The sequence below is a fragment of the Suricata suricatta genome, chromosome 5, assembly GCF_006229205.1.
Source record: "Suricata suricatta isolate VVHF042 chromosome 5, meerkat_22Aug2017_6uvM2_HiC, whole genome shotgun sequence".
In the NCBI taxonomy this organism is placed as follows: Eukaryota; Metazoa; Chordata; class Mammalia; order Carnivora; family Herpestidae; genus Suricata; species Suricata suricatta.
Genome location: NC_043704.1, coordinates 122,539,008 through 122,559,111, shown reverse-complemented (window position 1 = coordinate 122,559,111; position 20,104 = coordinate 122,539,008). Strand labels below are relative to the sequence as shown.

Below are 20,104 nucleotides of genomic sequence, written 5' to 3'. Positions count from 1 at the left end.
TGAATGCCTCATCCTTGTAGGTCACGACCAGGCTCTTGTGCGGATAGAGGGAGTGTGGAGAAGGGTCAGGAGGAAGAAGGAAGAGCAACTGCAAAGAAGAGCGGTGAGGACAGAGAGAAGGCTCAGGCCAATGGGTGCCAGCAAAAAGAGGCTCTGGCCATCCGAAAACCATAACTGCACTTAACAACATGGCTGCGGACAGAGGCTTAGAAAGCTGTTCTTCTCTCTAAATGGGAGGCAGAGACAGAACCTCTGCTCACTTGGTACATGAAAAGCAAGACTAATGTGCCGACACAGCCTCCTTCAACATCTGCGCTGAGATGAGAAGAAATATCATAAATATAAATGATCACAGAAGGATGGAAGGCCAGACAGGCTTTCTGCAAACTCCATGCGGGGAGAGCTAAGCAGGGACAAAGATTATCAACAGGGCCCTGGTGACGTGGCAAACCACGGTGGGTGTCCAGACCTCAGGAATGGCCAGGGAGCAGGCAGCTAACCATGGCCTTGTAGGATTCAGCCATCTGAGACTCTGAGCAGACAACTGGGGCTACAATAGCCCTTGGTTCAATAATTCATTAGAGAAATGTTTGTTTTTTAAATTTTTTATGTTTATTTATTTTTGAGGAGAGAGAAAGAGAGCATGAGCAGGGGAGGGGCAGAGAGAGGGGGAGACACAAAATCCAAAGCAGGCTCCAGGCTTTGAGCTGTCATCAGCACAGAGCCCGATGTGGGGCTTGAACCCACAAGTGGTGAGATTATGACCTGAGCCGAAGTTGGATGCTTAACAGACTGAGCCACCCAGGCACCGCTCAAGAAATATTTGTTAAGGGCCACTGTGTACCAAGCACTGTATTCCTCACCCCCCATTAACTGTCTTGTCCTGATACCTCATTTTATAGCAAAGGAACCGAAACTGCTCACACAAGCACAAGCAGGCAACACATGATAGAGCCCAAACTATCAGATGACTCCTGACTCCCGCTTCCTGCCCCCCTCCACCTTATCGCCCCACCTGGCGGCCATCAGTACTTCTCCAAACATCTAGTTCTGGTGGGTTCTGATGGATGGCAGGCTTGGAATATGCTATGGACAAGATAAAGTTCTGCAAAATCCATTAAGAGCATAGACTTTACAGATTGCTCATATCTGGGTTTATAGCTCATGACTTTAAAAAGACAAAACTCCTAAGTGCCATGTTCTTTAACTAAGCCCTGGCTAGAAAATGCACCTGAAGGGGCACCTGGGTGGCTCAAACAGTTAAGCGTCCAACTTCGGCTCAAGTCATGATCTCATGGTTCACAAGTTCAAGCCCTGCATCAGGCTCTGTGCTGACAGCTCAGAGCCAGGAGCCTGCTTCAGATTCTGTGTCTCCTTCTCCCTCTGCCCCTTCCCCCCTCTCAAAAATGAATAAACATTAAAAAAAAATTTTATGGAAAAGAAAATGCAACTGAAGCCAGAAGCTGCAGGCCTTTCCATTAACAGTTTTATAAGAAAGCTGTGAAAGAGGGACACCTGGATGGCTCAGTCAGTTAAGCATCCGACTTTGGATCAGGTCGTGATCTCACTGTTTGTGGGTTTGAGCCCCACACTGGGCTCATTGCTGTCCATGCAGAGCCCACTTCGGATCCTCTATGTCTCTCTCTCTCAAACATAACTTTAAAAAAACATAACGAGAAAAAAGAGAAAAGAAAATCTTGAAAGAATGGGAGTTGACTTAGTTCTTTCCAGAAGAAAAATGCTCAATTAGTTACTGTAGTAAGCTATTCCATACAAAGTGACAAGTTTAATGAATATATTCATTCCAGTCACCCATAACATTTAACTCAAATTTCTGTGATGTCTTTTTATCAGGCTGGATTTCTAACCCTCTTTGCTTAAAAGAGCAAGGAACTTTTCTGTAAAAATGCCACTATGGTCCTAAGACCACGGTGGAAACGACTCGGCCTGCTGTGAAGGTTCACTGTCCCCCTCCATCTCAAGGTTAGCTGGAAGCCACTCTTTTGTTACAAAAGCTTTTTTTGTGAGACTGCATGTGTTGCTTGTAACCTATCTCTCAAAATGTTTACTGTAACCTAGGTTTGTCCTGGAGGCTGCTTTCACTGCAGTGATACTTAACCCGTTGACCACACCCCCTTGATCTGGTACTAATGAACTCAAGCAGCGTGAAAGTCTATGTGGATATTTTCATAATTACGAAAATGACTAAAGGCAGTTCTTTCTGGGAAAAAATTATTTTTCAAGTAAAAAGAAATATGACACCAACACATGAACTTCAAAACCATACACAATCTCAGTTTTCCATGTTATCCGTTCTGCGACCTTGAACAAGTACTGCAAGGTGTCAGAGATGAGGTGATGAAGTGTGCAGTACGCCCCACCTCACGGGGGGCAGAGGGCATTCCTGCTCTACCAAGTTGGGCAAGCACAGCATGGACGCCCTCTCAGTGCCCCATCCCTTCTTGCCTCTCCGATCCACTGGATAGCCAAACAGAGGGACTGCCACATCCCCCGGGCCGCCTTTCTTTTTCTCTCTGGCACGATCCCTGTACCTGTGACTGCGTTTGGAGGCCAGCTGGACTGTCCCCACCGAGACATACCTCAGCCCTCTCCGGGACTGCTTTGCTGACCCCGCCCTGTATGGCCTTAAGTATGGGCAGGATCTGGGTTGGGGAGGCTGGAGGAGTCCCCCCATTGGCCTCAGGAGCCAATCTGGCTCTGAGAGGAAGCCTGTGCCTTAGCATTACTAGGCACTGTCTCCAGTAATAGAACAGCACTTCGATCTCCATTTGTCTGGCCGCCATGTTCATTCTCTGCTGGTAAGAATGTGGAGGACAAAAGAAGTGAGCTCCTCCAACCTCCAACAGTTAAGCAATTCAATGACAGCACAAGGGGCAACATAAAACTCGCTCAGATTCTATCCTTCTTCTGATATCTCTGCGACCATAGCAAAATACCTGATGGGTGGGGCAGTCATTCTCCCCAAGTCACAATGAGTTGCCAAATCAGAAAACCCAAATCAGGGTGTTTCCAGGACTAGAGAAGTCTGGGCTGGAGAAGGGCTACCCCAGGGGTCCCGGATCCCTCACCTGAGGAGGCCAGGCCACCTGAGCCCTTGTCAGGGGGCTGGGCACTCGCCTCCGAGGTCTCTGTGTCGGACCAGTCCCAGCTGTCCTCTGGCCGGGGCCCCATCCTGGAAGGACCTCGTGGGGGCTGGAGAGATGTCCGCTGCACGGAGTTTCCCTCGGAGTCCTCTTCAGAACTAAACGGGGGTGTGCTGTCACAGAGGAGAAGAAAGGAGGGCTGTGTGGGCCAGAAAAACTGTAAAAGCCAAACCTCACCACTGTAAGCATGTCTGATGTGCCCCAAGCGAGCCCTGCTCCTTCCTTGGGCCCAGATGGCAGCCAGGAGTCACCCTGGAGCATCGCAGCCACCCCGGCAACTCTGTTAGAGGATGAGGACCCAGCCTTTCCTGTGCGGCAACGAAGACTTAAGGAAGAGACAGGGAAGGAAAGGGTAAGCTTTTCCTGGCCAGGAGCCAAGGGCCCTAGTCTCTTTATGAGATCTCAGGAAGGACCCCAACTGAGGTTCACTTCAGTCTCTGCCCCTCACCTGTCTACAGAAGCCTGAGGGAAACCCCGATCAGGGCTGCCTGAGGCTGGGAGCACTGAGTGCAGAGTCCGGGGCTCACCTCGGCCCGGGCCCTGGGGAAGCAGGGCTGCCGGACGGTCCACGTGCTCTGGGGCGTGGAGTAGGGGTGGGCACCTGAGCCAGGCCAGGGCCGTGACTGCTGTGGCTCTGAAGAGTTGTCGTGGGCGGCTCTCCTGGCTTCGATGGCAATGCCACCTGCAGGGTCCTGGGCTTTGTCTGGGCCTCTTGCATGGCCAGTGGGTTCTGCTGGCTTTTGACTAGAAACACAGATAGGAATAAGTTCCAAGGCATGACCATCTGGGCCCACAAGCCTGAAGAGGATGCAGAGTGAGGTTCCAGCACACTAGAAATGGACAAGTCACTCTGTCACGGAATACAATAATAACCAGCGCAAATATAATCACTGCCCCCACCCCAGGTGTCCTGCTGCTGGCCAGACTCGGGGCTGGGACCCACAGTTCTAGCAGAGACCAGGAGAGTAGCTGGCTTTCAAGGGTCATGTCATCATTCCAGGAGTCCCCCAGGGGTCAGCAGGTCTGAAGAGGGACCCATGGGATGCCTGGGTGGCTCAGTCGGTTGAGTGTCCAACTTCCACTCAGGTCATGATCTAATGGTTCGTGGGTTCAAGCCCCACATCAGGATTTGTTGGGCAGTGCAGAGCCTGCTTGGGATTCTCACTTTCTCCTCTCTACCCCTCCCCAGTTCACACACTCTCTCTCTCTCTCTCTCTCAAAATAAATGAAAGAAGCTTAACATAAAAAAAAAAAAAAAAAGTTAAAAAGGGCCCAGCCCTTAAGTCTGCAGCTTAACCCTCCCCGTGGAGTGCTACGGGCTGATCTCACCAGGAGTACCTACCCTCTGGATCCACCCAGGCGGCGGCAGCTGGAGTGCACACCACATTGCAGGGAGACCCTGCTGCCACCAGAGGTCGCCACAGGACCACAGGACCACATAGGCCACCTAGCTCCTCCGTGTTCCTCCCAGAACTCGCCTGTGGCTGGAGTGCTCTAAAGGCAAGCGCTCAGACCCAGCCACTCCCTTTTCTGGATTCCCTAGTGGGGTCTCCCAAGATCGGAAACCTTTTTTTTTTTTTGGAAGGAGAAGAAAAGGACATGGCAGAGTGTCAGAGTAAGTACTGTCCCACGAAACTCTTGCATGTGTGGATTGTCACAGTGTAAACTATCTCTTACTGTAGTTCAAGATCAAAAATGTTGGAAATAACACCGCTCTCAAAGAATGCATTTACACAGAAGTGGATCTTCTAAGAAGAGCAGACTGGAGAGATGGGGAAAGCAGACAAAGTTGCTGAGGAAAAGCAACAACAATAGCTACAGTTACTGCACACAGACCTCAAGCTAAGCACTTTACCTACAGCACCCACCTAGCCCCAGATGCCTTAGGAGAGTGTCATTTTCCCTACTTTACGGAGGCTGCAAGAGATCCAGGGGCTCAATCAAGGTCCATAATCCCACGCAAGTCAGTGGTACCTGCAAACCCAGGTCATCAGCCACCCCAAATCCAGAGCTCTTGCCACTCACGGCCTTGCTACACCCCCACAGCTTTGCCCCAAAGCAAAAGAGGCACAGTCTACACAGAGATCAGAGGTGAGCATTAACACAGCACTCGTGGGACCCAGAAAACGAGCCTGTGGGCATACAGCTGGAAAGAGAGGTCTACCAAATGCTGTGGAAACACAGGGCTCACATCACACCTCTGTGACAGGCCCCAGAGAAGGCAGGGCCCCAGGACCAGGTAAGGGGAGACAGGCAAGGGGGTGGTCCTCAGTAGGCTTTCTGACCACCAGACGAGGGCTGGAGGGGAGGGGGCGTCTGGAGGAGCAAGATGCCTTTCCTCTTTTGGAAGCCTGTCCTCAGAGGATGCTTTCACTCTTCACCCATGCCTCGCTGTCCCCTCTCTCCTCCCAGCACCACCACCCCTGTGCTTGGTCCCATCACCACCTAGTCTGGGCCGGTTTCCAGCATAGGATCTGTGCTCAGTGCAGATCAGCCTCAGTAAAATTTAAAATCACTGGTCCATGTACCAAGTAAAGTCATCTCTCACATCCCCAGACAATGTGGTCCACACCCTGGGAAATTCCTTAGGATGAAGAGTTCAGGGGGGTCTGCCTGGACACAAGGAGATAAGAGAATGGATGTCCCTGTGATATGTGCTCAGGAGGAAAAGCGGCAGCGCCGCCCTGTACACACAGCCTCCGGCCCCCTGACGCCCTCCCCACGGTGCCCAATTTCAGCATCTCGGTGGATCTGGAAATCCTCTAGAAACAGGGGGCCCTTGAGCCTAGGAACACAAGTGCCCCTGCTTCCTCAGTTCCCTGAGGACAGAAACTGGAGGGCCATCACCCACACACTTGAATCCTCCCCAAGAACCCCCAGCCTTTCCTTGTCACACCCCCCAGGGGTAAAGCCGGACCACAGGGAACCAAGCCTGAGCTCTGAGGATCTGTCACAGACAGAGCGCCCCAAGCCCCTCCCATGGCTCCAGAGCAGACTTTTCCTTTAATTCGTATCTGCCCCTGCCTGCAGCCCCAGTGCTCCCAGGCGTTGGGCCTTCTTCTGGCACCGACATCCCTGGCTTCAGTGCCAGAAACTGAGTGTGTCTTCTCTGTTCAACTTGTAGTCAAAGCAAGTAAAGATGCTGAGTAGGGGCAGCACACTCAGGATGGACCACAGGCTCCAGCTCTGGCTCTCTCGGGCTTCCCGGGGTGGCCGTGGGGCCCACTCCTGGACCTCATCCCCCCCAACAGAGGGCTTTTGGACTCAGTCACCTGCAAGGAGGACGCTACCTTCTCGCCCTTTTGAGTAGTGCCCTGCTGGAGGCAGGAAGTAGTGTGCAAAGGAGCCTGGACCCTCCCGGCCACAGCCCCCAAGCAAGCCCTCTCACCAGCTCACCTGGAGCCTCGCTGTCCGGCTGGGACGCCGGGGCCCTGTGTCTCTGTCTCTCCGTCACCCTGCTGGTGGCCTCCTTGACAAGCTTTTCCCGCAGACTCAGAAATTCAGAAAACCTCCGTGCCTTCTGCTCCCGGTGGGCTCTCAGGAGGGACTCTAGGTGTCTGAGAGTTTGAAAGGAGATTCCCTTTGCATCCTAGAAGAGACAGAAGTTCCCTGTGGCGACACAAGTTCCCCTACTCCTTCCCCTAAGCCTCTTGCACCGGCTGCTGGCCTGGGAGTCACTGTGCTCAGCACCCAGTGCTTTCTGGAAGAGGGTGATGTGAGCGTCAGAGCAGGGTGGGCGGCGGCTGCACGTGCCGCAGGCAGTGTGATGGTTCAGGGTCTGGGAGCTGCATCAAAACACGCATGGCAAGAGGACGCAGCAGGGCTGCGCGCATCTCCATCGACATCACGGCATGCCCTTCCCCCACCCCGCTCACCACAGCTGGCTGTTTGCACCTCAGGCACTATCGTTATGCTAGACATGCTGTCGTCCGTGGCTAACAGTGTGTGAAAAATCAACTGCAGGGGCACCTGGCTGGCTCAGTCGGTTAAGCATCTGACTTCAGCTCAGGTCATGATCTCACGGTTTGTGAGTTCGAGCCCCACATCGAGCTCTGTGCTGACCACTCAGAGCCCAGAGCCTGCTTTGGATTCTGTGTGTGTGTGTCTCTCTCTCTCTCTTTCCCCTGCTTGTGCTCTGTCTCTCTCTGTCTCTCTCAAAAATAAACATTAAAAAACTGTTTACAAAAAGAAACAAATGTTTTAATCAAGTCTGATCCTAGAGCCAAAGTTAGATGGAACAGTAGTTGAAAAGTCAAAGGTTAGTGTTTTTATTTAATAAAATATGTCATCGATGCCTTCAACGATAAAATGCACGCTCTGATTAAACGCAGGCATGAGGGAACAATGGCATTCAAATACTAATTTGTACCAGACACAGCTTTCAGTGCCTGCCTTACCCACAGCCGCGTGCTGACAGCCGTGGCCACGTGTGCCACTGATGACGGCCACTTCACTCAAGGGACCCTTCCAGAGGGCAGACTGAGCCAATTAAATTCCCTCTGTCAGAAACAGACACGGAAGAGTGGAGAGCACAGAGAGGTCAGGACACAGGGTGTTACCCCAAGAAACCACTGGGAACAGAGAAGAGAGACCTTATCGCTGTGAAGTGAGGAGAAGCTGTGTGGGCTCAGGTTCCTGGATACGAAAGGCCCCGCAGTGGGAACAAATGAGACAATAAGCCTACACTTCAAAGAGCAATCAAGCATTTGTCAGGCAGGAACACCGTGTGTCCAAACGGTAGGCGGCAGCCCTCCCAGCAGCAGCCCTGGAGCTTACTCTCTTTATCCCCAGGCTTTCCAGCTTCTCTTCCAGGGTGTCCTCCAGGATGGGCCTGAACTGCCTCCGCAGGGTGGGGTTTCTCCTCAGAGCTGCCAGCACCTTCTGCTGCCCGTCTTGGGAGTCCTCCGGCTCTGCAGCACGAGACAGTCACCAGGGTGAGAGCAGGTGAGACAGGCACAAGGGACAGATGCATCAGACGCCACTCCAGACCCTGCCTCCACGCACCTGTCGGCTCTGGGACTCTGGGCAAGTCACTGAGCCTCTCTGGGTTTTCCCCTCAGGGAACCATTTAGATGGCATGTTAGGGCCTGTGTGTGACATGCCCGGCACACACAAGGGGCTTCAGAAATACTTGGTTCCTGTCCCTACTTCTCTTCCCCCCGGCATCAGTAGCCAGACACAGTGAAGTAGAAACAAACTAAACAATGAAGAGGACAAATCTGTGTCCTGCATTGGACACCAGGGAAAGAAGTAAGGACTCACCTTCCTCGGAAGAGTCCTCCTCGGTGTCCATAGCCTTCAGGCCCTTGCGGATCCCTGAGAAGAGCAGCAACAGTTAGTGGCCTCAATGCCCTGGACCTCATCCCTGACCGAGAAGAAAGCACGGGACACCGTGTGAGTGCCGCCAAGAAGGAGCAAGCCCTCCAGTTGTTTCTTTATCCAGGAGAGGCAGGATGGGGCCACAAGCACAGACCCCAGGAGCCAGGAAGACCAGGGTTCACACGGCCCAGCCCTGCCCAACTAGCTGCGCACAACACGGGGACCCCAGGAACCTAGCCAAGCCTCCGTCTCCTCATCTAGAAAATGAGGATGATGGGGCGCCTGGGTGGCTCAGTCGGTTAAGCCTCTGACTCTTCCTTTTAGCTCAAGTCATGATCTCTTGTTTGTGAGTTCGAGCCCCACATCAGGCTCTGTGCTGACAATGTGGAGCCTGCTTGGGATTCTCTCCCTCTCTCTCTGCCCCTCCCCTGCTCTCTCTATATATATAATAAGTAAACTATATAATAATAATAATAATAATAATAATAATAATAATAAATAAGGATGGTAATGCCCAGCCCACCTGAAATTCTGGAGACAGTGTAAAGAGACCATGAATCTAAAGTGCTCAGCAAAGCACGTGGCACACATCCCAGCCTCAGCCCCTGGGAAGGCTGGGGCCACAGGGACAGTGCTTCTCTGAACTGGCTGCAAAGCTGGGAAGGAGATGTCTGGCCTAGGGGCAGGGGATGGGAAGAGACATGTGCATTTGCAAGGAAAGGCAGAAGGGTGGCTAAAGGGCTGGGACAGAAGAGGGAAGGCCAAGGCCATCCAGGCAGGGGCGGTGCCCGTGGGTTACGGCCCCCCTTCAGAGGCCAGCGCGTGCACTCCAGCACACGGCCGCGCACACAAGCACCACACACCAGCACAGCGAGGAAGACTGCATACACTCTACGCCGGCCGCCTTCACACTGACTTGGGGTCAACGTGCTACACCCTGGGAACGAGGTAATAGTTGATGGCCCAAGCCACATACATCATGGATTAGAAGGAACCTTTCCTTGAACCCGGCTCCACCCCTCACTCCCGCCAGGACCCCCACCCTTCCGAATGTCCCCACCGCCCTACAGAGGAGAGCAGGCCAGGCGAGAACCTGCCGCAGGCTGGAGCCCTGTGTGTCCCAGAAGCAAGTTATCTTCCCTTCCCGCACCCAGCCCAAGAGCCTGACACCACACGTCCCACGAGCTGCTGTCACCACCACCACCGCCCTCATTCTATACATTGACTGGTGGGGAACAGGAGAGAGAAGACAAGACAACATGCCCCATGCAGACTTACCCTCCTCCTTCCTGAGAGACAGGGTCTGGATCTACAAAGACGTGGAACAGAGCAGGTTACAGCCAGCAGGGGACTCTGCCCTGAGCAGGGCATCTGCCCAGCACCATAAAGAAGGGGCAGACACTGTTCCCGTGCTTCCTCCAGGGACACGGAGCTCAGAGTGCACTGCCCAACCCCCCAGCACATCTCCATACGTGATGCAGGGGTGGCACCAAGGCTGGATGGCAGCAACCGGCATGGCATCCTGCTGCCTTTTCCCCTGCTGGGAACCCCCCCTCCTTCAGAGAGGGACTGTGATTTGAAGGGCAGGAGCCCCATGCGAGCTGAGTGGGACAGGCACACAGTCCATACTATCGGTACAAGTGGGGACAACCAGCGCAAGGTAGGCGCCCCCCCACGCCGTGGGCATCTGAGTTGAGTGCCCCCTGGGAGGAAGGCGGCATGAAGTAGACGGTCACTCAGCTGTCTGCACAGCCCCCTCCTCTTCTTCCTCCTTCCACCTAGTCGCACATGGGACAGCCGTTGTGAGTAAGTCTCCCCCGCGCCACCTCCCACAGCCGTAGCTGACGTCTAGGTTCAGGCAGAGAACTCTGAATTGATAACATGTGAAGTCAAGAGCCAGTGGCAGCCACTGGGTTTGGTTTTGATTTGTTTAATTGTTTATTTGTTTTGTTTTGCCACATGGGACAGATATGAAGTGAATGGTGATCTTCAGAATAAGAGAAAAAATTGAAGCAGATATAGAGAACAGAGGTACACAGCAAAGGAAAACTCCTGACCACGTTCATGTCTCTGGTTCCAGTTTATTTCGACTCAGTGGCTCTCCTGCCTTGAACTCTGTGAGACACTCTGTCTACCCTCATGACAAATTCCCTCTCCTGCTTAAGCTTGAGTTGTTTTTTATTGTCTACTGATGAATGATACATCCAATGTTCGTTTCCAAATGTTTCCTCCCATGCCTACCTCTACTCTAGAGACTGTAAAACTAATTATTTGTTTTCTAACCTTTTTTGCAGCTGTGGTTGCCTATGTACAGCTTTGATTGATAAAATATAAGCAAAAGTCTTCGAAAGGGGCCTTTTCATCAACTTCTACTGAATATGGTTGTGATGGTTGGAGCTATGGCAGCCACCTTGCAATTGTGAGAGTCAAGCATGAGAACAGACGTCAACATGCTGAAAATGGTAAAAAGAAAAACTGAGTCTAGATTTCCAAAGGTATAATTTGGCTGCTAAACCAAGGCCATCAACTGTCACCTCTTTTGGTGTTATAATAAAAATAAATCCCTATTAGCCTATTCTAAATCCATGTTTAACCAATGGGCTCCTAAGTGGAAAATCTGCAAATATGAGTTCTGGATAACAGAAGGACGAAATGTCCAGACTGGTCCTGAGGTGGCCACAGCAGTGAAACTAAGGGGACGATGCAGTATAAAGAAAAGCAGCAGGGGTGGGGGTTAGATGCCCGGGTAAAGCATGGCTGGGAGAACAGAAGAGCAGCAAGCAGGAACAAGACTGAACTGGACAATGACACAAGGCTCTGCGCAGAGAACCTGGGTGGAGGTCGTACCAGAACCAAGGTGAGGATCTGAGGCCACAGAGGGGCCCTTCTGAGGACAGACACTTCTCCGCTGACCTGGAGCTCAGAAGGGGAGCCTGAGCAGAGAGTTACCAGCAACAGGGGAAGAGTCTAGGGGGCCGGTTTTAGGAGAGAGGCGCTTTGTGAGTAACTGACTTCTCCTCATACTAGTTTGATCTGACAACCTCATCAGAAGCTGTTAATTTATGAAAAGGGTGCTGGTTAGGAAATGACGTCTGTGAACACAATGAAAAGAACACTGTCTGGCCAGGACTGCAGCCTCCCCTGGCTCTTCTAAGGTGTCCGATGTGAACCCAAGGAAGGCATTCGACTTCTCCAGCCACTTTCATCATCTATCAAATGACGATGAGGAGATGCCAGTATCTGCCTGAAAGAGTGAGGTTTAAATGAAGTAATAAGCCAAGTACCAACTTAGATGGTCTCTGATGTTAGCGGGAACCCAGCCGCACAGCCTCTAAGGACACAGGCACATCTTCAGCCTGGAGAAAGCCTGCGTCCTCACCATTCTGTGTCCCTGCAGCCTGAGGACCTTGCTTTCTCCTTAAAGAGCCTGACTAATGAGACCAGTGTCAGTGAGTCCCAAAGAATGGAAGGAGATCCTCGCAGAGAAGATGTTGAGGGGCACCAAGGTCTGGCTGGGAAAAGGGACAGACCTACCATCTTTTCCTGGGAGGTGATGAGCCTGGCTTGTTCCTGGAGCTGGGCATGGAGAGTGCTGATCTGGCGCTGGGCCTGGGCGGCTGCTCTCCTCTGGTCCTGAGACAGGGAGGCCTGGAGCCGCTCATTCTGCTCCTGCAGCTGGTGGGCAGAGGAGAGTCTGTCAGTCAAACATCCGGGACCTCTGTGTGCCCGGGATCTGCAGGGCCTGCATCTTTAGGCAAACACCGGCCGGAGTTTCACCTAAAGCAGGGGAGGAGGCTTCCAGACCTGGGCAGGTGGCTTTCTAACAAGACTGACTACTTTCCAAGCTGCGCTTAAGGGAAAGTAAGAATAGCACGCAGGCCCCTAAGACCAGGGCAGAAAGGCTCTCTGTCCAGAGTGACCACCCCTTGGAGGACAGTCAGGTAACCTGAGGCCATTCAAAAGTCCTCAAATTGTGTTTTTAGGTAAAAACAAAAGGTGAAGAAAATACGATCACATGCTGTTATAAGCACAGAGAGAAGGTAATCCTATTTATGTTTGCATAAAGAAGCTCCGGAAAACTAGAAAGCAATAAAGGTCAGCTGTCGGCGGGGGGTGGCGGGTTGGGGGTGGGTAGATGGAGATGGGGAGGAAGTGAACCTTAGTATATTTCAGCACACTTCACTGAGTGCACCTTAATATATTTCTTCTGCTTTTTGAATACATTTAAGTGTATTTTTCACCCTAAAACATTTCAAATAAAATAAAACCATCAAGATGGGAATTACAGGAATTGGTGGTGTCTATCCCGTGCCTGCCTCTGATCCGAGACTTCTCTCTTCTGAGCTTTCTAAAAATCTGCCTCCTCCTCAACTTGCTTCCTCCTCGAGGGCCATTTTCAGAGCAGCTGCCTTCTCGGCCTGAGGCCTGCTGCTCTGTGTCCCACGGTCTCAGTGGCGGAGCCCTTCCATTTGGCTCCCTCTGCACTACGGCTGAGGCCCTCAGCCACCTGCTTCTCTCCCAGGTGGGGTGTCACAGAAGGGCCCAAACATGAAATGACCAGGCAATTCATCGGACATTTTTGGTACAACCCTCCTCGCAGGGCCTGAAGGGTCCCCTGCAGAGAGGGCCACAGTGCGAAGCATGTGTTGGGTTCAGAAAAAAAGGCCTGGGGGAGTAGGGACTCCTGGTCTGGGAGGCTACCGTCCAGGCAGCGAACCCTTCTCTGTATGGATGGGAGTCAGCTGCCAGGAAGTGTATCAGCAACAAAATACCTGCCAACCAGTTCGAGAGGGGTAGGGGTGGGGGACAGGGGTGCCGTAGGATGAAGGAGGTCACAGGAAACCAGGCTCCCCCAGACCACCCAAGGAGGGCTACCTCTCGCTTCTGGGCTGCATGCTCCCCTTGCAGTTCCTTCATTTTTCTCTTCCATTCTGTTTTCTGGAAAAGATAAAAGTTTGTCAAATGGGCCCCTGGATATTTAAAAGTCATATAGGGGGCACCTGGGTGGCTCAATGGGTTAAGCATCTGACTTCAGCTCAGGTCATGATCTCACGGTTTGTTGGTTCGAGCCCTGCATCGGGCTCTGTGCTGACAGTGCTGAGCCTGCTTGGGAATCTCTCTCTCCCTCTCTCTCTCTGCCCCTCCCTTGCTCACTCTCTCTCAAATACATAAACTTTAAAAAATAAATTAATTAAATAAAATATAGTACAAAGCTACAGGAATTAAAAAGTACTGGCTCATGATTAGGCAGAGTAGTGAAAAGAATAGAAAGCCCAGACAAAGATGGGGGAGAAAAATGGAATCTTAGTCTGGAGGAAGACAGATTATTGACAATGGAGTTCAAAAGGTGGTTAAACTGCCTAGGGAAAAAAATACGAACTGGAATCTTTACTTTATATCTTAAAACAAAATAAATTTTCAGGAGGTCACAGACTTAAACTGAAAAAAATGGATGTTACATCAGCAAGACGGTACAATGTGAGGTTCCAGCTCTCAAACCCTCCATAACGAGGATTCCTTTATGGGAGCCCAGGAACCCAGCACCTCCGTGGAGCAAGAACACCTGAAAATAGTTGCTTTCCAGAGAATTTCACTTTACCTGCATCAGCTCTCCCCCGAGGTGGCACAGCTCACTGCCAAGGGAGACCTCCTCAGCCCCTAGTCTTTCCCACGGGGGAAAAAGAGAGTGAGAGAGCACCCACGGCCCTAGCCTTGCGGGAGCCTGCTTCTGTCCCACCCCAGTCAGACCTGAGGGAAGGACACAGCTGACTCAGCTTGTGACACTGGGACACGGATCTCAGCAACCAGACGCAGATCCAGCTGGCTGGCTTGCGGACCCCAGCAGTAAGATGAAAAGTGTATGTATGGAGTATTTTCATGCAATCGATGTAAAGTTGTTATGAGCTTAAAACAGACTGCTGTCCTAGAAGGTGTTTTACATAAGCGTCACCAATCACAAAAAGCCTCTAGCAGATATGCAAGAGAGAAAGCAGTCAAAGCATGCCACTACAAAATAAAATTCTCAAATCAAAAAGGATGGCAGCTGGGGCGTCGAGGTGGCTCAGTTGGTTGAGCATCCAACCTGGGCTCAAGTCACGATCTCAGTTTGTGAGTTTGAGCCCCATCTCGGGCTCTGTGCTGACAGATCAGAGCCAGGAGCCTGCTTCAGATTCTGTGTCTCTCTCTCTCTCTCTGCCCCTCCCCTGTTCACACTCTGTCTCTCTCTGTCTCAAAAATAAACGTTAAAAAAATTACTTAAAAAAAAAGGATGGCAGCAAGAGAGGAGGAAAGGAACAAATGCACCACAAAAGTCTGAGAATAATTAATAAAATGGCAATAGTAAGTCCTTACTTATTGATAATTACTCTAAATTTAAATGGATTAAACAAAAGGCACAGAGTGACTACACAGACTAAAAATACAAGAGCCAGCTATGTGCTGCCTACAAGAGACTCACTTTAAGGGCACACCTGAAATTGAACAGATGGAAAAGGGTATTTCATGCAGACAGTAACCAAGAGAACAGGGGTAGCGACACTCTGTCAGGCAAAAAAGACTTGAAGTAAAAAACAGTTACAAGAGACAAAGCAGATCACCATATAATGATAAAGGGGTCAATTCATCAACAGAATATAACAATTTAAATACAGATGCACCCAATGTCAGAGGACTTAAATACATAAAGTGAATATAAATACAACTTGAAGGGAAAAATAGACAGTAATACAGCAAGAGCATGGGGCCTCAATAGCCCACGTTAAGCAATGGAGAGATCCAGACAGAAAATCAATAAGGGAACACTAGACCTGAACAGCACACAGACCAAATGGACCAAACAGACACATACAGAACATTCTACCCAAAAAAAAGAACAACCTATAGAATGGGAAAAAATATTTTGCAAACCATCTACCTGATAAGGGGTTAATATCCAAAATATAAGGAACTTACACAACTCAATAGCTGAAAAAATAATTAAATGGACAAAAGACCCAAACAGACATTTTCCCCCAAAAGGCCTATAATATCATTAATCAGCAGAGAAATGTAAATCAAACCACAATGAGATACCACCTCACACCTGTCAGATGGGTGTTATTAAAAAAAAAGATAAGTGTTGGTGAGGATGTGATGAAAAGGGAATCTTCACACACTGTTGGTGGGAAAGTATACTGACATAGTTATCATGAAAAACAGAGTGGGCACACCTAAAAGATTAAAAACAGAGTTACTCGTTTCCCCCAGGTATCTCCCATGTGTACATGAGGCATACTTGTTAATAAACTTGTTTTTCTGTTGTTAAGAAAAATTAAATATAGAACTACCATATAATCCAACAATCCCACTTCTTGATATTAATCAAAAAAAACCTGAAATCAAGATCTCAAAAAGATACGCTCCCATGTTCATTGCAGTATTATTCACAATAGCCAAAATATGGAAACCTAATAATCCACTGGCAGATAAATGGATAAAGCAAACGTGGGACATACATACACTGGAAAACTATTCAGCCTTAAAAAAGAAGGCAATCCTGCGTCAACATGAATGAACCTAGAGGGTATTATACTAAGTGAAAGAAGCCAGACAAGAAATCCTGCATAGTCTCACTTATATGTGGAATCTAAAATAGTCAAACTCACAGAAACAGAGAGAGAATGATGATCACCAGGGGTTACAACAGGGAGAAAATGGGGAAGTTATGATTAAAAGATACAAAGTTTGTTATACAAGATATGTAACACTTAAATTTTGTTAAGAAAGTAGATCTTATGTTAAGTGTTATTGCCACACACAAAGAAATTAATAATAATAATAATTAATAATAATAGTAAAGAGAAACTTTAGGAGGTGATAGAAATGATGGTGGCCTGATGGTGGTGATGGTTTCAAGGGTGAGTACTTAACCCCAAACTCACTGAGTTGCATACACCAAGGATGTACAACTTTTCCCATGCCAATCACATCTCAGTAAAAGTCGTATGTATGAGTGAATGAATGAGGCCACTAAAGCACTAAAAGAAAACACAAAAATATTTTCTTTTCAAACCTGAGTGACCATAAACAAAAGACTGATAATTTGATCATTTTGACCACATAAGCATTAATAATTTTGTAGGACCCAAACCACAATAAAGAAAATTAAAGGACCAATGTTGCAGGCAAAATAAGCACAAGAACAGCGGAGGGCTGGGTTCACTTCCATATGCTACACAAACTCACAAATTGGTGAGGAAATCATTAGAAAATTAGGCAAAAGAATATAAACAGATGCCATAGAAAAAAATTAGATTCTCCTAATGGGAAACTTGTGAAAGGAAACATCCGTAAGTAAAACATTTTACTGCCGTTAGTTAGGCTTTAAGCCCTTTCTTCACAATCTTAGAGAAGCAGAAACAGAAGTACAACTTGATTTGGTAACGATCCTCATTGCCCTTCCTTGCCATGGGATTATCAGTGATTTAGCCCCTATCTCACTGGACTGTTGCAGGATTCAACCAGTGGTGGGCGCAGCCGCCTCCTGCTGGCTCACGAGAGCAGACTGTGTAAACCTGTCCGATTCCGTAGCCAGGGACCTCAGGGTGGTAGCATGACATGGGCCATGGCGGGAAATTTTACACCACAGAAAATGGCAACTGTCGGTACTAAAGCAGAGAGTGGTTGTTAAATATCTACCATCACATCACTAGACCCATCCCAAATACCTTCAAACCCAGGAGAGTATCACACTTTCTAAATGATGTTTCCAACTGTGTTGGAATCAAAATGAGGGTAAAGGTACCCAATAAGAGACATATATATGTGTATGTGTTCGGAAAAGATCCCAGGAAAACCTGATACTGCACTCATGTGTACCACCAGCCTAACCTGAGAACCCTAAGAGTCCTATTCTATCATTCCATGTATTGGCAGAAGGTCTGTAAAGATAAAACTTGGTGTCTTTCAGCTTCCATAACATCATAGAGCAAGACTGAGACACCGCTGGAAGACAGCATTGCCAGCTGTGGGGGGAAAGCAAGAAACATTAGCTCACCTGGATTTCCATCTTCTCCTTCAGGGCCTGGAGCTCCTGGGTCTGTCTGAGTTGCTCCTCAGACTCCTCATCCCGTAGTGACCCGAGGTTGGACTCCACCACACTGTGGGACTGCAATGCCTGCAGTTTCTGAGAAGGCCAGGACAGGGTTGTATTTAAATGAGGATCTAATCTTTGATGTTGTCTTTTACACCTTGAGCAATGTCAGAAAGGCACACCTTACCCAAACACAAACTCCAACTTGTCCTCACCAGACATCTACATGTCTGTGAACACACACAGGTGAGCATTCCCCTTGACCAGGATTCCCTGAGAGTTCAGTGCTTACACAGGAGAAGCAATTTCCCAGGGAAGAACAGAATTCAAGAACACAGTTTCAACTGCACTAGAATTCTGCTGCATCCAAAACCCAGAGCTCACCAGACACCTGCCCTCTTTCGTCTTCAGTCTTGAATAGTCTGAAGAAAATCAGACTCTTAGAGCCTTTGGGAGGGTCTCAGGTACTCTGGACCATTCCCTGAGGACTCATGTCCCTCCTTCCACAAAAAAATCCTGGTTGTCCCGAAGAAGACCTGGCTTTGTGTGGCTTGGTGTGGTATTACCAATACCTAACGATTCCTCAGTTAGCTGCATGTAATCTGAAGGAAAAGGCACAGAAAAGCGAATCCAAGAGAAGAGGCCTTTCCACCTATGGCTCTATTTTTAAATATGTCACTGCTACATTCACAAAAGTAAATTATCTCCATCTCTATTATTATACAAAGCCAGTAAGACCCATTAAAGCTTTCAAGAACTGCAAGTTGCTGAGTTTAACCCGATACCATTCTTGCTAATCTTTAACTCTTCTCTTTAATATCCTGTCCAAATGTTAACCATTTCTAAACCCCTTAAGTATTTTCGTAGAGTCAAATTCTTTATCAAGTGTATGCACAACTCTCGACTTCTCGTGTGTCATTTCTGCTTTCACACTGATGTTTGTGATGCCCAGAGACTGGCCCTCCTGACATTTCAAACCTGCACAGTAATTTCCATTCAACTGGGGACTCCTTTGGCCTCTGGGTTTACCCTCCATCTTATCTCTCTTCAGTCAGGTAACTCAGCCAAAGTAATCTCACAGACTCTGTACCAGGGGGGATATTTTGAGGAGAAAGATCTTCAAAAAGTATTTCCCTCTCCATGGTCCTCCTGACAGCAAGGGGAATCTTTTGTTGTGTTATGAGGCAGACTGCCTTACAGTGTCATTCACACTCACTCTAAAAGAAATCTTCTCTTTTTCTCCCCAGAATTAGAAAAAAATAACAAAATAATTATCCAAATACGCTGAGAGTTGTGTCTCCAGTTTGGTTCCCATAATAAAAGTAAAATAATGAAATGTCACGTGAGAGGGGACAGGGAGAGACACACAAATACAAAAACACAGCATAAGCAACCCTACAGAGGAAAGACAAAACAAAAAAAAAGATGTAAAAGATGTTTCAGTTTAGGAAAATGTGATCCAAGTTAAAAAGAAACCATGGATAGAAAGAATTATGTCCTCATTCACCAAAACTTAGAATTTCTTAGCCAAAATAACCCTCTGACCTTTGATGGGGTGGTTTCTGATTGGTAACTCTGAATTCAAATCAATAACTATCTATCAAATGTCTGGTCAGCTAGCGCAGCATCCGGGGGTGAGTGGGAGTCAGCAGGGTGCAGGCCGGCTTGGGGGGATGGGTGTGCAGCTGAGCGGGTAGGACCATATGGTGGGGTAGCATCTTATCTCCCACAAATCATTTCTGACCACACTGCAGGACCACTGAGGATGGGAGGGACTGAGTCACTACAGATGGACACACACACACACAGCTCTCATCTCCACCCCACAGCCGTCCCTATCCTTGACTTCCCATCCCAGACTGAGATGATGGATCACCTATAACTCCAAGCATATCCTATGACAAGCCCCTTCTGGAAAAGTTGTCCAGGTGTTTCTTTAGCAAAATGTGGAATGATTGTGAGAAACGTAGGCGGTTCATTTTCAAAAACAAGAAATGATTATTCTTGATGTTAGAAGGACCAATAAGAGCTAAATACATTCTGAAAATATTTCTCCTCAAAACTTTTTCCCTGATATGGTTTTAGGTATCCAGATTTATATAGGAAGATAGTCTAGGGATAACCTTTAATAAGGTTTTCCTGAATGAACTTGACAGTATATCCAGTAGAAGAGCTGAGGCTTTCAAGTTTAAAAAGTTAAGTTCAAATCCCAGGTCTACCTCTTAGTAGCTGTGTGACCTTGAGCACACTATGTGAACCTCAATGTCTTCACCTATAAATGAGAAATAATAATAGTTTTTTAAAGAACTATTAAAAAGAAATTATAAACCAGGGGTGCCTGGGTGGCTCAGTAGGTTGATCATCCGACTTCAGCTTGGGTCATGATCTCGCGGTTCATGAGTTCGAGCTCCACATTGGGCTCTTTGCTGACAGATCGGAGCCTGGAGCCTGCTTGGGATTCTGTGTCTTCCTCTCTCTCTGCCCCTCCTCGGCATGTGCTCTGTCTCTATCTCTCAAAAATAAATAAACATTAAAAAAATAGAAAAACTAT

The 20,104-nt window shown here is 48.7% G+C and overlaps 1 protein-coding gene across 6 annotated transcripts in view; it reads right to left on the bottom strand.

Moving 5' to 3' along the window:
• DZIP1L (DAZ interacting zinc finger protein 1 like) overlaps positions 1–20,104 on the bottom strand; it is a 42,046-nt gene that overhangs the window by 4,609 nt on the left and 17,333 nt on the right. For all 6 annotated transcript variants that reach the window (XM_029940209.1, XM_029940210.1, XM_029940208.1 and 3 more), the window contains 9 exons: positions 17,518–17,646; positions 13,359–13,421; positions 12,018–12,158; positions 9,762–9,792; positions 8,427–8,480; positions 7,941–8,074; positions 6,561–6,753; positions 3,692–3,908; positions 3,090–3,277 (listed from right to left, as the gene is read on the bottom strand). In XM_029940209.1, the coding sequence (XP_029796069.1) occupies positions 3,090–3,277; positions 3,692–3,908; positions 6,561–6,753; positions 7,941–8,074; positions 8,427–8,480; positions 9,762–9,792; positions 12,018–12,158; positions 13,359–13,421; positions 17,518–17,646 (1,150 nt within the window). The remainder of the gene's footprint in view (positions 1–3,089; positions 3,278–3,691; positions 3,909–6,560; positions 6,754–7,940; positions 8,075–8,426; positions 8,481–9,761; positions 9,793–12,017; positions 12,159–13,358; positions 13,422–17,517; positions 17,647–20,104) is intronic.